Source organism: Hetaerina americana, unplaced genomic scaffold, assembly GCF_022747635.1.
Source record: "Hetaerina americana unplaced genomic scaffold, ioHetAmer1.1.p SCAF_1, whole genome shotgun sequence".
Taxonomy (NCBI): domain Eukaryota; kingdom Metazoa; phylum Arthropoda; class Insecta; order Odonata; family Calopterygidae; genus Hetaerina; species Hetaerina americana.
This window is the reverse complement of record NW_027286069.1, coordinates 75,096,636-75,108,798: the sequence shown is the minus strand read 5'-3', so window position 1 is coordinate 75,108,798 and position 12,163 is coordinate 75,096,636. Positions and strand designations below refer to the sequence as shown.

Below are 12,163 nucleotides of genomic sequence, written 5' to 3'. Positions count from 1 at the left end.
ATGCAGTTTTGAATACCAACCTTCTCCCTCCAACTTCAATTACCTTGCCTGGAAAAAAGTTTATTCTTGTTAATTGTGCCCTTAACAAATAAAGTTCAAGGCCTGTTTAAGTGCCTGGAAAACCTGAATTAACTACCATCAAACTACCATAATGCTTTGAAAATGGTGAAATTAAATATCTGTCTGCATAGTTTACTGGTATTTATTAACAATGAAATATTTCATCATTCTTATCTTCAGTGAGACGTTGAATTATCTCTTGAATACCTACATTTTCTTGTGGTGGACTTTTGTACGAGTAAATAAAAAAATGCACGATTCTTATAATATTTGATTGTTCCAATCATCATTCCTAAATTCATTACATACTGTAAAGAAAAGAGTATGAAGAGAAAAAAAATTATTACTTGCCTCCAGAGGTATGTAATTTTTTAAATATCATAATAATTGGATATGATGAGACATCAACATCTAGTTAATAGACATTTTATATCCCTAGGGTTAACATGGACAATTTGATATTGAGCCATTAAATCCCATTGATCTATGACACAATTTTCAGTGCATGAGAACTGACATTGAGCAATTGAATTGACCACTATTGTTAAACATCCATTAAAAAGCACATTATGTCTTCCATTCAATATAAAACAGTAATAAATCAAGATAGGTGGTCCACCTTGTATCAATGTACTTTAAAAAACTAACCAATATGCCATATTTATTGCCGAGTTCTGATAAATTCTGATACATATATTATTGCTCTGATTTTTATATGGCAAGGGTTGTTTTTGCAATTGGAATAATTATTACACTGGGCATTGAAAAACCTTTTCTTATGCTTATACAAAAGCTTATTTCGTTAGACATGCATAGGATATTAAATATCAAGGCTGAAAATATAGCCGTAAACCTCTTAGGTCTCTCTTTGTGTAAGCTTATTTATTTTCATTATGTGCCCCAGAATACCAAAGCTTGCAAAAATAATTTTGGCATCAAATTGCATATAGCTTTGATGTCTCATTGACTATAAATGGAATCTATACAAATCATATTACTTAATAACTGAAGTATTTTTTGAAGTTCACATAATAGTAATGAGACTGATATCTAATATCCTGTCACTCTATCGTTGAATCTCAAAATGCCCTTAGTGATATAAATGCATTTAGGAATCAAAATATTTTAGTTTGACGTTCAGATCTCTTTTTGTCCCCGTTTTATTTTCAGTTGTAGTTGTTACACATACTACCCAGTAAAACTTGTAGGATTTGAGATCATGAGATTTTAAAATGAAGTAGTTTGGTTTCAGAATGCGTTCATTGTTTGATCATGTTTATAGATGTGATGCATAGAAAGAACTTTTCCAGTTGATAGATAAAAATTATTTTCGACTATTTTGTTTTCAGTATGCATTACAACATACTGAAGTGAAGCTCTAGTGTTCAGGTTACAGTCTTTTCCTAAGAAGTCGATCATATCAGTGACTCATGCTAAGAAAAGCAAGCGTGACTTTACAATGAATAACAGTTAATACTGTCACAATAACAGAAGATGTAAAGATGTACATACATGTGAAAATATCAAACGTTTATATGGTAGCTAAAGGACCAACATCAATATGCACAAAATGTTTTAACAATCTGCCTAAACATTTAAAAAATGAAACGAAAATTTCAATATTCAAGGAGAATATATTTGCATATCTGGTTGATGAGTGTTATTTGTGGAAATGAATATTTATTTAAAAATTAAGTGTGTATTAGTTTCCTGTATTCACTGTATGCGTATTTCTATTTGGGAATAATATGATCTTTATCCCATTGACGTGCCCTTTACACGTCTCATGTACTCTTAATACTGTACACTGTGTCTGCTGAAAAAATCAATATTATTATTATTATATTGCTCTCAAATAGCATGAAATTAATCATTAAAGCTATAGGGAAGAGTTTAAGGTGGTCACAGAGAGGCGCAACTGGCCAAAGAAAAATCCCAAGCAGTCATGAAGAGGAAAAACTGGTGTAAAAAGGGGAGATATCATCGGGATAGTCATCTTTATTTTGGGGCGAGTTAGAGACTATGGAGTCTCTTCTGTCACCTAGCCCCTCATCACACTTGTACAAGATTAAACTTACTAATAAATTTCACAAATTATACATAAATAGCAATAAAATTAATACATTCAATATCATAGGACTAACATACAGCAAAACAATACATTAGTTGCATAGTTCATTTACAAACTATAACACAATATATACAACATACACACATACAATACATATAAATACCATACATGCTAACAAATACACATACAAATACTTATACATGCAAACGATACTGGTAAAACAATATTCATGGTTATATTTACAAACGCAAAGACAAAGTATGATGCTCCTGTTACAGAAAAAGGAAGGATCTCAAAACCTGTTTGCAGCTGGATTTATACCGGTTGGTTTGCTGGGGAATTAGTGCTTTATGAAGTGTATGCTTCAATGATGGGAGGGAAGGTGAATTAGTTATCACAGGTAATAGCTCATTCCACTGATGACATGCTGTGACTGCAAATGATTGGTTGCATGTAGCTATTCTGTGATTAGGGATTACAAGTTCATGAATACCTCTGGTATTTAGATTATGTATTCTATCAAGGCTATTGAAGTCATTGGCAAAATACTTATGGGTTTTAATTTAGTATTTGATAGAGTAAGGACAGCATGTGGAGTTTCCTGCAAGATTCCAGAAATAGCCAGTTTAGTTTGTTAAACTACTCTGTAATGTGATCTGCAATTTTCAAATTGTAAATGAAGTGTATGCATGAGTTAAATGTCCTTTGGAGTTTTACCAATAGTTTGTTTGAAAGGTCTTGTTATGTTATGTTACCATAATCAAAGTGAGGAATAATGAGAGAAGAAACTATCTGCTCCTTTAACTTGATGTTCCACCTTCCTACCTACTTCGTAAACCCTAAACAATCTTTCATCTGTAAGTCCTTGTACCATCTTCATACCTAGTATGTCTTCACCTTCTTTTCCCCATCGTCTTTGAAACTCGTTATTGTTATTCTTAGTTTTCTCAAGTTTGCTTTCCTAAACTAATTTTTTTACCATCTATATAACCTATTTCTCAATGAAATTGAGCATTGATTTATAAACTAATTTCATGGTCTGTGTCTTATTAATGTCTTTGAATGATAATAATATGATTATTTTTGTAAAGTAAATTTGAAGGATTTTTTAAATCATTCCTTTTCTGATTTTCAAATGTTTCATGTGTGCATTTTGGGGTCCAAACAATTACTTATTCGAAATATCTCAAATTTAAATAATGATTTCCTGTTAAATAATTCCCTATTCTCATTCCCATTTATACTTTGTCTGCTAAAAATACATAAATGTTACATAAAAAGTTGACTGGTTTCTCAGTCCTTTTTGGAGTAATAATGTAAATATATGTGTCATATGTATGAAACATATATTATAAATATCACTTTGACTAATAACAAAGAGCATTTAACTTAGCATGAAGTCTAACTTAAAGTAAATTAATCACTAGGTCACACTGATAGCTTTCGGGAGAACCTTTTTAACCTTGGTATTGATTACATTACAACTATCAGAAGTTGTAGATTAGTGTGTAAAATGACCCTTTTCCACATCTGCTCAATTTATAATTGCCTAAATGTGATGTCTACCATCATCTTGGGCTCTGTGTAGAGTAAAGGAAGGGGAATAAAGGAGAAATTTGTCAAATGAAAGAGTAGAGCTAGGAGAGTGAGAATTTTTTTGAGTGATTTATAGGAGAGGATGAAGGGAAATGGGTGATATAAGAGAAACAAATCACAATTCAAAATAACAAAATGTTGCTGATTCTCTGCTAAAAATCTCAGTTTGTTACAGAATATGTTGTTTCATTCCTTTCTCTTCTATATGTAATATTTCTACTTTGAGGCTGCATTTATGAATTCCTTTTGTGAGTCGTTTTGTGGCTGTTTAAGTATCCTCTATGCATTCAAGCATCAATTGCAAAACACTTGGACTCTTCATTCTGTGTTCTTTTTTTGTATAACCCCTAAACCCTCCTTTATTCCTTGCATTGGTTTTTTGCATGGTCGGGTCTACTAATGTATCAAATTATTGGCAATATTGACTGCCATATGAGAGCCTCATATGGCTTTATATTTATTAGCCCAGGCTTCATTTGCTGGGAGAATTCCTAAGATATCTTTCATATCTTTTCCCAAAATACCCTGTTTTATTTGTCAATATCAATCTGTCAATATTTAGTGGCTAAGTAAGTTAGAAGCAATGTAATCAAGCAGCCATCGAGATAGATTGTGGACAACTGCCTGTCATATATAAATTTTTATGCCCTGTATTGATTGTTAAAAACATGTAGAAACATTGTAATCATATTGGTTGCTCAGCAATGAGCCTTTTCGTACATTTATGCCCCTCTATAGATCTCCAAACATGCCATATAAAGAGTTCATATACCATATTGTTTTCCTTAATTGTCTGCTCTTCTGTGAAAATTTCACAATGGCGAATTGGTAAAATTCACCTGTATCAGCTATTAATGATAAAATTGTTTTTTTTGTTAATTTCTGGAAAATGTCTGTTTTGGATCAATTTCTTTTCAGGGGATTGTATATTTTGCATGTTATTTTCTTTACAAGATAAATTTAGTATTATAAAAATCAAATTCATAATCCAAATTAAAAAATTTTAATTTTAACCAAATGGAATGCTATTAAAAGTTGATAATTGTATTGCTCATTTTGTGTGAAAACAAAAATACATTTATCATTTGATTGCTTCTTTACACAAAATAGAGTCTCAGGATGGGGTCGTACCTGTGAGCGATGTCGTGGAAGAGGAAGTGCAACAAACATCAGAATCCTTAGAGCTGGAACGAACAAGAATTGCCTTGCAGCGGTCAGAGGAAGATCGTAAGAGGCTTGAAGAGGAAGTCACCCAGGTGATTTCAATTCTCTCATTTGAAATGATTGATATTGAGGCTGGGTTTGAATTTTTACAAAATTCATGTTACTTTTTTCTGCTGAAGGCTTTTGCAGCACTTTTGATGCATTTAAGTTACTTACTAGCATGTACTTACAAGCATACTTACATTTCTGGGTTCTTCTACACTGCATTGGCCTTCTGTTGATGTGATGGTGTTTTGTACCCATTGTGGGATACATTTTCTGATTAGGGGCCAAAGTGCCATTCATTTATTCAAGCGCCATTCAGGTATTCTGTCGGTTCAAGGTAGGCTTTTGGGAATCCTATATGTACATGTTTGTTGATGACATGTTTTATGAAACTTTTTATGTTCCAAACATTCATGGGTTTATTGTTCAAAGTCACAAAGAAAAAGTGAAACTCAAATGGCCTACAATTGTGTATAAATCAAAAATGAGTGAAACCTTTGGTAAATTCAATAATAAAAGAATTTAGTTGCAAATAATGCTCCACAAAAGAGAGAAGAATGTGAAAGAGAATCTGCAAAAGACATTCCCTTGCTCTAACAAAGAGGTATAGTGTAATGGGGAAAACCTTGAAAAAAAATCTTGGGAAAAAATAGAATTGGGCAGTAAAACCTGGACTTCGGAAGAACTGAAGTTATTTTTCTAGAAAATAGAAGGAAAAATAAATTACTTATTCATATTTAATATGAATGACTAATGCAATTTTTTTAACTGAGAGCTTTTTTAAGTTGCAGTTTTTTTTTAAATTGTTATTTATTCTGTAAGAAGGTTAAGATTTGTGCATCACATCTGTGTACATTGAAGGAGCATTCGTGAAATTAGTCAGGCTAACCTAGTGTCTTGCTAAGAAAAAAATTGCCCAACTACCACTACACTACAACTGTGTGATAATTGTAAGGTCTTAATGAGAATAACTTGTTTTGGTGAGAATACCAGAGCGAATAAATATTCCAAAATAGAAATAATTTTTATCACTGACATAATGTGCTGACATCCCATGTGTACAAATTTTTATTTTCTGAATGCTAGCCGTAAGAAATGTAAAAAGGCATCATGTTGGGACACTATGATTTTTTACGATTTTCGGCGTGAATTATCAAGACAGGAGTGCATTGATCAGCTTACATCCTCATTTGGTGATGAAGCTCCAACCTTGCCACTGTGAAACGCTGGTATAACGAATTTCATCATGGCCACTGTTTGCTCAGCGACGTAAGTCGTGAAGGTGGTCCAAAATCAATTGTTGTGCCAGAAAACATTGATGCAGTGCAAGAACTAGTAAAGGAAGATCGTCATATGACTTATCGTGGGCTTGAGGCATCCTTGGGGATTAGTAAGACGAGCATCAATAAGATATTGCATGAACGTTTAGCTGTGAAAAAATTTGTTTTTGTTGGATCTCGCGAATTTGACAATAGCTCAAAAAGATGCTCGTGTCAATTGGTGCAAAGAAATGCTCAACAAATACAATAGCGGTGCATCAAAAGCTGTGTATAACATCTAAACAGGTGACAAATCTAGGATATATTCGCATGAGCCCGAAACAAAACAGCAATCCACTGTATTGGTCTTCCAAGACGAGCTAAATCCAACTGAAGTGATACATGCACGGAGCATGTCGAAGCAAATGATCGCCTGTTTCTTCAGAGTAACTGGACATGTGGCCACCATACCATTAGAGCAGGATAGAACTGTGAATTCTGAATGGTACACAAGCATTTGTTTGCCAGAAGTGCTTGGTGAAATACAGAAAAAGAAGCGACAACAAAGGATCAGTCTTCATCATGACAATGCAAGCTGTCACAGATCAGCTGAAACAACAAACTATTTGACTGGCCAAAACGTCGAATTGATGGGTCATCCATCTGCGCAGCCATTATTTAGCCGACTTCATTTTATTCCCGTTTGTCAAGAAAAAATTGCGTGGCCAACGTTTTTCAGCGCCTGAAGAAGCCGTTAATGCATTCAGAAACCGTGTTTTAGAGGTACCTCAATCGGAGTGGAAAGAGTGTTATGAAAATTGGTTGAAGTGCATGCAAAACTCTATTGATTATCATGGAGAATACTTCAAAAAACAATAAAGCTATTTTCAACTATATCTTTTCATTATTTGGCTGAAAATATAAATAGCAACCCTCGTACAAGGTAGTAAAAATTGTTGCACAAAACCTTGAAAATTGAATTTCTGTTCTCAAAAAACTGGTATCAAATACGATCTGATTGATATCTACAGTGTGGAAGTACTATGAATGCCTACCTTGTAAATGATTGCAACTAAATAAATAGCTCATGCTCATAATGAAATATTTTAGATACGATATAAATCAGCTCTGAGGTAAAGGTAGTTAAATTGAAAATCTGAAGAAGTAATACTAACCATTTTGTTTTGCACTAGGTCAAAGAGATGCTGAAAAGAGAAATAGCCAAATCAGAAGAAGAGATATGCCAGAACAATGTCATAATCACTGAGTATAAACAGGTAAAGTTACTTCCCATTGTGGTCTGTGAATCAATGAAATATCCTGTTGCTTATGAAAGCTTAAATGCTTTTTACTGTAATTCTCTGATTAATAATTTAAATCATAAATTATTATGCATTCATCAAAAAATCTCTCCACAAAAATCATGTTCATAATAAAATGTCTGTATGTAGGTAAAACCAGGCATCTAGTTTGTGAAAACTTGCCATGAAACAGAATGTTGGAATAGTGGAAAGCAGATCATTTTACATCTTTTTCTTTAGTATTGTTTTATGATATTAAATTAAGACATTCTTCATCCAAAAATAATGAATTAGTTGTTAAATAATTCCACAGGAAATAGTATAAAAACATATTATTTTAGGTAGAGGTTTTTTGTTTGTCAAAATTTAGCTCAATACACTTTTCCCAGCATTTATCAAACTTTTTTAAGCCATTTCAGGAGGTCCTCAAAATATGTAGGTGTGTTTGTTGGCGATTGCCATCTCATTCGACACAGATTGTTATCCGCTGGGCCATTTTTCAAGTTTGGAAATTACAAAATAGTCACCGGGGGCCAAATCTAGTGAATACAGTAGATATTTAAATAATTCAAACATTAATTCCATGATTTTTGCCATTTAAACTGCACAGGTATGCAACCATGCATTGTCTTGATAGTAGAGAATTTTATTTCTTTGCCTAAGGCGGATGGTTTTCCTCATTTCTTTGCTTAACCGGTGCAATAATGATGCATAATACTCTCTTTGTATTGTGTTACCTTTTTGCAAGTAATTGATATAGATGATTCCATGGAAATCCAAAGATGCCATGACCTTGTCGGCCAATGTCACCTTCTTCGCCTTCTTTAGAACCAGATAGCATTTAGGATAACACACTGTTTCAATTGTTCCTTTGTCTTAAGTTTATGTAGCAGTGTATCAATGTTTCTTCCATAGTTGTGTATTGATATGTGAATTTGTCAGGATTGTGATGGAAAAATGGCAAAGCAGCCTCCAAATCAACCACACAATTGCATGTATTCTTCACTGAAAGAATGCAGCACCCATCTTGCCAAAATTTATTCATTCTCAATTTTTTGTGCAAAACTGAAAACGCTATACCTTGTGATATGTATGCCTGTGGCCTCAACTATTTCATGCACTTAGATTGGTGGCTCACTCAAAACCATATCATGGATTTTGTAAATCATTTCAGATTAAGTCACTTCCTTTGGACGTCCTGAAGGATGTTCATCATTTGTGTACGTCCACATTTAAGCTCATTCACCCTATTGGAAACAGTCACAAACACAGGAGCAGATGTGCTAAGAAATTCATCCAGCTCGGTTTTGATCTCTTACAGTGCTAAGCCATTTAAATCGAAGTGTTTAATCATCACGCATAACTCATGTTTTCCCATTTTTCTAAATAAAAAAAAAGTTTGTTGCTTCCATCGACTATGAAAATGAAACCATGTAATGGATATAGCTGAAACTTTAACAGAAGTCTTGTGAGAGATGAGATTTACTAATGTAAACCTTTTCCAATACTAATCTTATCTCTTGGATTTTCTAAGGAATTATTGAATGACCCATGTAGAATATTTTCAGGAATGAAGTTTATTGTTGTTTGCTATTTTTGAATAAATATTTTTTTAATACATTCATATTTCTACCAGATCTGCTCACAACTGAGTCTGCGCTTGGAAAAGGAGCAAGCTGCTGCAAAGGAAGCAATTGAGTCCATACGGGTGTGTATTAATGTAAAATGTACATTTTGAAATATTTGTATCTTAGGAACCAATGGCCTTACTGATTTACCTCCTCAATTTTCAAGAAATTATATCAAATTTCCATCTGTTAATACAAGAATTCAAATGTAAAGGAAATGAAAAAATTTTTAACAAGGTGTTATTAATGTCATTTAGTTGCTATTAGAAATATTGTTAATCATATTTATTTTCACATCAAAATGTTTTAGGTTGCCATTGGTGGTTGCGAAAGATGTTCACGTTTGCCTTGGCCAGATGATGCCAATTATGCTAGCTTATCAGCAAGTAATCCTCCGGGAATCACTTCTTCATCTAACCTAGGAGAGTTACCTCGAGCACAGCAACGCATTCGTGAATTAGAATTACAGTTGGCAAGGGCAAAGCTAGCTCAAGTTGAAGCTGAATGCAGAAATCAAGTAAGGACAGACTGCCTTTAATGATGTTTGCATGGTACATACATGTGTAAATTCTATGAGGCCAATTGCTTTCTATTATTTCGATTTCAATCCTTGTATGAGTTCTTCTGTTATTTCAATTGCATGTGGTTTATGGCCTTTACTTTTACATTTTTGGATAATATACTGAATCTTTTCTCTTTTATTATTTTTACAATAATATGTTGCTTAGTATGGCTACGATATTAGTACTACTAACATTTTGTTTTTACAATTTATATAATAGTTCAGTCTTTTTTACAGTTACATTTCTTCTATTGTCAAAGGTATCAGTTGAGTTTGGTCAAATGGTTAGTTGTAAGAAAGAGTATATGCAAGTTAAAACTTATTGTGTTGTGGTTAAAATATTAAAAGAAGAATTAAACCGGAAATCTGTTCCCCTTTTCTTTGGTAGTGAATTTTTGTTTCCAACACTGGGGAGTGGTACTGCCTCTATCATTGGTAGATTTATGATTCCTGTAGATTTTTGGGTGCCTCATTTGTAATAGTTTCTTTTTTTGCTTTAGTTCTTCGTAGTATGTGAATTAATCCTTTCCATAGTACCCTGAATGTGAAGTAAATGGGAAAATATGTATAGGACTATGTAAAAAAGTGTTTCTGGAAGTGCTTTGTTTGGTGTATTGAGATGGTGTGTAGTGCCTACAGGATTGTGGAAGTGGTCAGCAGAACTCAAAAGTTTTAGTAATACCCTTTGAAACAGATGAAAAACAAGTTGTACAATTCATAGAAATATGCCGGAAAAAAATGTGTTCTCAGGTTTTGTCATCTGTCCTTAGGAACTTACCCATCGCCTGAGTGCACCAAATCAGGTACAGGTGGATGGAGGCAGAGGAGGGACTGCTCCACCCGGTGGGGTTGGTGCTTGGCCCCCTCCATGGCTCAGCCGAACACTGTCCACACTCAAAGAGGCAGCTGCCACTGCCAACCGCAGGGATCCCTCTGGGCCACCACTGCCTCAGTCCCAGCAGCACCACCCCAATGCCATTAGAAGAGAATCAGCTCCAGGCTGGGTGGCCCCCCCAGCATCCCAGTCAAGGGATCCCCCGTCCCCACCGCTGCCTCATCCAATCAATGAAAACCCTCCGGCACCACCCATTACAGCAGCAGTGAACTGTGAGGGTGGTGCCATATGAGGGTCAAGTCATTAACCGTCCCCCTCAACCCAACCCATGGACCATCTCCCAATATTATTGGGTCCCACTGCCTACCAGCCCATGTAAAAGCTCTTGCCAAATCAAGGCATTTATGGAACCTGGAAGCTTCTTGATCTCCTCATTGAAAGCTATTTTAATGGTTTGCATGAGGAGTTGGCCCTGTATCGAGAATTCGGTCATGGGTCCGTCCTGGTTAAGTGATTCATTCCATTTGATTATGTATGTATGTAGTTATTAGCTATGTATTGTAAAAGAAAAATATCTATAAATGTATATATGATGTATTTACTTTGCACCTAAAGAGTTGAAATTTCAATTATCAGTAGCCCCCTATTTCCCAAGATGGTAAAAATATGTTCTGATGCATTTTCAGAATACTAATTTTTACTTCTCTTAAGTTGCAAGCAAAATTGCAATGGAAATGTGCTCTGCCTTAATGTCCTTTGCGATAAAAAAGTATTGCAAGAATTACTCTGATAAAAAATGTGTATAATAATTCAACTCTAAATGAAGTGAAAGCAGCTGAAAGTTTTTAGAGCTTTCTCTATTTTTTCTTAAGTGGGTTATGTGGCAGCATTTAACGGTGCTTCAGAATTGTTTATGCTGCAATTGTGCTGAGATGAATAGATATGAAAAAGTGAAGGCTGGAACAAGAGTGTGGAAAAATATTGTGGTTGTTTATGCAACCATTGGTAAAGTTATCAGTTGATAACTGTGACAATACCTAAGAATTTTGACTAACTTTCATCCTGAGGGAATGATTTAGTAAGACCATCTTAGTGTTCATCACCTTCATAAATATCAAAAACTGTTAATGTGTTTATCATATTTCAACTAATATGGAATTTCTTTGTCTCAGCAGTCACAATTCCTGCAACTGTATGTGATAAATTATATGAAAGCTTGATCTTTTTTTGGGATAATTGGTGAGACAATTGGCCATGAGACTTCACAGGGATGATGTGCTAAGACCTGAGTTCAGCCATTATTCAATTGGTACCACATTTTGTTTCCATATATGTATTGGAAAAAAATTATTATATAAATGTTCAAATTGTTTATTAAATTATGATACATAATTGAAATATGTTTATTTATTTTTAGAAAATGGTGTACGAGTATAATTTTTCTAACCACTTGTATATACTTTCAGGATCAGAGCAATTATTTTAGCTCTATGGTTGAAGAGGGTTTTATGAACCTCCCTAGTCCCAAGCTAAGAAAAGTGGCATTTTTACCTTCCTGGAAAAAGTATCTAATATTTTCATTAAGACAGCTAACTTCGAAATTACAATGGTAATACACATTTGATTTTGTTAGGAGAGACAA

At 34.1% G+C, this 12,163-nt stretch overlaps 1 protein-coding gene across 2 annotated transcripts in view; it reads left to right on the top strand.

Annotated features, from left to right (window-relative positions):
• Window positions 1-11,900, top strand: part of GAPcenA (GTPase activating protein and centrosome-associated) — a 45,262-nt gene extending 33,362 nt beyond the window's left edge. For both annotated transcript variants that reach the window (XM_071591679.1, XM_071591669.1), the window contains exons 17-21: window positions 4,838-4,983; window positions 7,389-7,472; window positions 9,133-9,204; window positions 9,435-9,641; window positions 10,457-11,900. In XM_071591679.1, the coding sequence (XP_071447780.1) occupies window positions 4,838-4,983; window positions 7,389-7,472; window positions 9,133-9,204; window positions 9,435-9,641; window positions 10,457-10,813 (866 nt within the window). In that variant the 3' untranslated portion in view covers window positions 10,814-11,900. The remainder of the gene's footprint in view (window positions 1-4,837; window positions 4,984-7,388; window positions 7,473-9,132; window positions 9,205-9,434; window positions 9,642-10,456) is intronic.
• The last annotated feature ends 263 nt before the right edge of the window (window positions 11,901-12,163 follow it).